Raw genomic sequence first — 4,969 nt, forward strand, 5'->3', positions numbered from 1 at the left:
CTGAGCCATGCGATGCTCGAGGGGAGAGAGGAAGAGGAACGAGAAAGAGCAGAGGAGGAGGAGAAGGAAGGGGGGTTCCCAGCAGAGCCACAGCAGGAGAGTCCCAAAACCAAGCACCCAAAACCAAGGGGAGCCAGCAAGCCCCACAGCATTAGGCACGCCCGCTACCTCTGCAGAGCCTGGGCTGGTGGAGAGAAGAAGCTGGCGCCCCAGATCACGGCCAAGACCAGCAGACACTGCTGCACCCTGCGGCTGTGTCCGGCCAGCATCGCGCTCTGCCTGGGCATTCGCCTCCTCTGCCAGCAGCTTCCTCACATCCCAGAGGGAAGGATGCTTTTATAGCCCGGGCTTCTGCATCCGTGTGGGTTTCTCCTCCCCGCTGGCCGGGGGAGGGCTGAGGATGCTGTAGGTAGCACGATGGCGACAGCGACATCCCCACGGAGGGTGGCGCAGCCGGGAATGCCCCTGGTGGGCACAGCTGGCAAGGGGAGGTGTGAATAGCTGGGAGCCCCCAACCCACGCTCCCCGCAGTTAATAGCACCGCTGTGTGTCAGCACCCGGCCGTCGCTAACACGATGGTGTCCTCAAGGAGAGCTGGAGCGCGATGCCAGTGCAGGAGGTGGTGGCTCAGGTCGAGGTGGCAGCCTGGCCAGGATGTCCCCTATCTCCATGCTGCAGAGTAATGGTGTTTTTCCCAAAGACCTGAGGGTGGGAACAGCAAATGGGCGCTCAGCTGCAGCCCCTTCAACCATGCAGACACCGACTGCAAACCCGCCAGACCCCACTGCCCTTTTGGGGGCTGCTCTGAGCACTGCGGGAGGAAAAAGCTCCTCCAGCTCTGTTAAACCAGTGAGGGAGCAGAGCCTTAGTGCAGAGCCTGGGGCAGAGAACAGCTAAACTCATTGCAGTTGTTGCCCATGGTAAGGTGCAAGCACCCATGGCCTGACCAGGAACATCTACGTACAAGGAGGGTGCAGAGGAGCCCAGTACAGCTCTGGGTGCCCAAACTGCTATGCCCAGCCCTGCCATGTGTTTTGGAAGTGAAATGCTGCCCAAAAACCCCAGCATGGGCTGCAGAGGACTCCACCATACACAGTGCATCACTGGTCCCCAGCTCAAACACTGCTCCAGCCCAGTCCAGGGCAGTGGGTGCTGGAACAGGCCCCGTGGCTCCCAGCCCAGTGCTCAGCCTCCGGGAACCTCGGTGGGAAATGACTGCGAAGGCAATAAAAATGTTCTTGGAAGAGACCTGGCACACTCACCCCTGCCTCAAAACCGCCCGCTACGCAATCGCACCGACACACTCCTGCTGCGGATGGGATTTGTTCAGGGCACTGCTGTCACCCTTATCCAGGGGACACCCGTGCTGGGGGGTTGAGGAGGACACCCCACAAACTACAGACAGCTCCCCTTCAACAGCAAAGGCTTCAACATCTCCTTTCCCTATGGGATTTTGGCTGTGGCACTCAGAGCCAGGGGAACTCTGACCTCAGCAAGCACCAAGGCTCAGCCCCATGGGTCACAGCCCCGTCCCCCTCCTGGCCTTGACGTCTTTTCCCACGCTGAGCCCCACTGCTGCGTCACTGAGGGGAGCCCTGTGCTCCGGCGCAGGTTGCGGTGAGGAGCAGAGGTCAGGAGGCACCGGGAGCCACAGCCATGGCAAGGAGTCACAGACATAAATCCCCTTCCCGGGCATCCCGTGGGCTCTGCCAAGCCCCAATCCCCAAAGGAGAGGCCAGAGCTGGAGGTGACATCAAAGGAGAGGGGGTAAGGTTGTCCCAGGATGTGGGGCTGTGGTGTTTCCAGTTCCCTTGAGATACATGGCCAAGGGGAGTCAGGTCCCCAAGGAGTGTTGGATGCTCTGGGCATAGCTTTCCCCTGGTTGGGGCCCATGGGCTCCTCCTCTCTGTGGGGCAGACAGGGTGGGATGCAGCTGGGAATGGCAGAAGGCTGTGGGTACCAGGGAAAAGGCAGCATCAGCGCACTCTGTTCCCCAGGGATCACAGCCCTTCCCTGCCAAGGGGATGGCACCACAGCCCTTCTGAGGAGAAAATGCATAAACGGGCAAAACCAACTCACCTGAGCCCATCAGAGAACCGAGGGCTGTTGCCTTGCCCAGTGCTAGTCCTGAGGCTGACCCAGCCACTGGCAGCACCACGGTCGAGGCTGCCCCTCGGTGCTGGACGCCTTCCCCCCGTGCAAGGAAATCCCCCCAAGGCATTTTCCAGTCCCTCCCACCAGCAGCGAGCGGGGATGAGCAGCTGGTGCATGGGAGCAGCGATGGGAACACCAGGCACAGCTTTAAATACCCTGCACAGGGTGTGCTGGTGCGCGGGGCTACAGGAGGCAGGGGAAGGAGCATCGCTGTGCTGCCCCAAAGGGATGGAGCGGGAGCCATGGCGAGGGCAGCACGGGAAGGGCAAGCACAGGGACATCCCCAGCTTCAGCACCAAACTGGTTTTACCCCCAGCCCTTCAGGAGACTGTGGGGAAGATGCTTCACTCTTCCCACACAGCCTGAAAGCATCGCTGAACCCGGATTTGCAAGGAGTGAAGGGAAGAGGCCGTGGGGCCGGGCTGCGATCGCCCCGCTCGACTCGTGCGCTGCTGCGGGAGCCCTGCTGCAGTTTGCTGCGAAGGTTTTGGTACAATTGCATCTCCTGTAAAGAGCAGCTCGTCTGGAAACAGCGGGGGAATGCTCTTCACTTGTTTCCCTGCCTGCCATCAAGGAGTCAGATGATGGAGCTAAGAGCGTATTCAAGGAAAATGATTCCCAGAGAGAAACAAATGCTTCCCTGCAAGATAAATGGGTTCCAATCTCGTGTCAGGCTGAACTAGCGCATTTCTTAAAATAAAATTTGAAGTATTAAGTGCTTCCCTCTCTAAACAGAGCCATTAGTAAATTTTACTGAATAGCCTCGTTTCTTGAGGGATCTTTTGAAGCAGTATAAAAAGGCAGATGCATTTCTGCCCTTCCCACACGTTTTACACACCTTTCTAGCTCGTTGTTAGTAAAAACACACGAGGTTTGTGAGGATCCTTGCTCCAGATGACCAAAAAGCTCAAAAGCAGCTTCCGGGAAGGGTTTCGAGGAGGCTCTGGGTGACACCAACACCAGGGGAATTTGGCCATTGTCATCAGTGGAGCTGGGCCTTCACCCCCCAAAAAAACCCTGAAAACCAAACCTGCTCTGGCAGGGCACGTTGAAACCACAATTTACTGAACCACGGGGAAAACATTGCCCCACAGAGAGCTCCAGAAATGCAAACCACCGGCTCCATCCCAAAAGCAGCTCCCAGCCATTTGGGGTCACTTGGAGCCTGATGGGAGCATCCCTCTCTGCCACCCAGGGAGGATGCTCTGGCCTGATTTTCCCTGCAGGGTGAAGTGATGGGGACTCCCACCCTGCTCATCCACGTTTATTGAACAAGGGAACCACACTATCCTGCAGCAATGGCTCCAGGACCGCTCCTCTCTCCTCTGGTGAAGTCCTGGAGATGAAGCTTGACCAGGAATATTTCTGCAGCCCAGGTTTTCAGTGAGGGTGAAGCACAGAGAGGAACCCACAGCCCTCTCTTACCTGTGAGCCCACACTTCCTCTCCCATTCCTCCTCCACAAGCAGCTGCTCTCGCCCTGCTCCAAATTCCTCTGTTTTATCACCAAAGCTGCCCTTGACACCAGCAGGACCGAGCCCACCTCCACCTCCCTCCTGCCCTTCCGTGCTAGGAAGTTGTCAGCTCTTTTATTTCCTTTTTGAAATCCTCCCACTGCAACCTGCACCCCCTCAAAACCGGCAGCAAGGGAACAACTCCCCTAAGCTGAACATCCCAGGGATGCAGAGCATCAATACCCCAATTTATACCTGCTGGGGGGCTCCTCCTCTGCCACCCAGGGCTCAGCTGGGGTTTGGGTGCCCAAACGAGCTACCCCACATCAGCAAAACCCTCCCAAACCTGGGCACGGGCGCAGCACCTGCCCGGAGCAACAGGCACAGCGCGATCAGGCGGCGCTTCAGTCGCCAGGGAGCAGGTTTAACTGCAGCTCATTAATTAATTCTTGAAAGCGAAGGAGGCGATCTACGCGGGGACCAGCTTTGATGTGATTGCCTGGGTTTAATTAAACTCCTGCCTGCACCCAGCTCCTCGAGTGCTCGTAGAAACCTGGCTGGCATCCACGTAGCTGTGTCTCCAATCGCACAGCCCCGTTGGGTTATCCGGCCAGTTCTCCATCAGTGCTGGTTGTGCTCCTGGGGACAGGAGTTTACAAACCAGGTGCTTTAAAATCATCTGATGTTGAACTAGGAGAGCTCTGCGCTGTCCTCAGGTTCCTGCCTGCCTTGAAGATGTGACTAGGGGGGGGATGCAGGGTTTAAAAGCATCCGATGGACCCAGGCCTAAGCGCTTCTTGAGGCCAAATCTGGGATGCAGATGGGATGTGCTGGAGATGCTCCCCTGGCTCAGACCCCATAGAGCTGTCCCGGTGCCCATCACCACCACAGCTCCATCCTGCAGCGGGTCCAGCCCTGCTCCCTGCTGGCTGCATCCCCCAGGGATCAGATCTCTGGGAAACAAGAGTGCTGGCCCATGATGCTGAGAGATCTCAGCTCTGTAACTGCATGGATTTGTTCCAGCCCCCTCGCTCCCACCCCAGCATCTCTCAATTAATTAATAACCCCAGATGTCATTTGCTTTTTCATGGTCACTGGATCTACGCGGAGTGATTTACTCTCCTCCGCTCAGGTCATGAAATGTTAATGTGCTTTAATGGGTGTTTTCCTAACCTCCCCTGCCCTCTCCCGTGGCTGCCCCGGCTCTGCTCCTTGCGGCCTCTGTCCCCACGGGATGCGTGGGAAGGCAGAGCCAGGGCTGCCCATGATGCCCAGGGCTTGTGGCCAGGGCCACAGCCATGGGAAGGTCCCTGTGCCACCTCCATCCACGGCCATGGGAAGGTCCCTGTGCCACCTCCCTCC

General features: G+C 57.8%; 1 protein-coding gene across 1 annotated transcript in view; it reads right to left on the reverse strand.

Moving 5' to 3' along the window:
• REN (renin) overlaps positions 1 to 287 on the reverse strand; it is a 4,405-nt gene extending 4,118 nt beyond the window's left edge. The window contains exon 1 of the mRNA XM_010185690.1: positions 169 to 287. Within this exon, the coding sequence (XP_010183992.1) occupies positions 169 to 287 (119 nt within the window). The remainder of the gene's footprint in view (positions 1 to 168) is intronic.
• Between the last annotated feature and the right edge of the window lie 4,682 nt (positions 288 to 4,969).

The sequence above is a fragment of the Mesitornis unicolor genome, unplaced genomic scaffold, assembly GCF_000695765.1.
Source record: "Mesitornis unicolor isolate BGI_N332 unplaced genomic scaffold, ASM69576v1 scaffold39605, whole genome shotgun sequence".
In the NCBI taxonomy this organism is placed as follows: Eukaryota; Metazoa; Chordata; class Aves; order Mesitornithiformes; family Mesitornithidae; genus Mesitornis; species Mesitornis unicolor.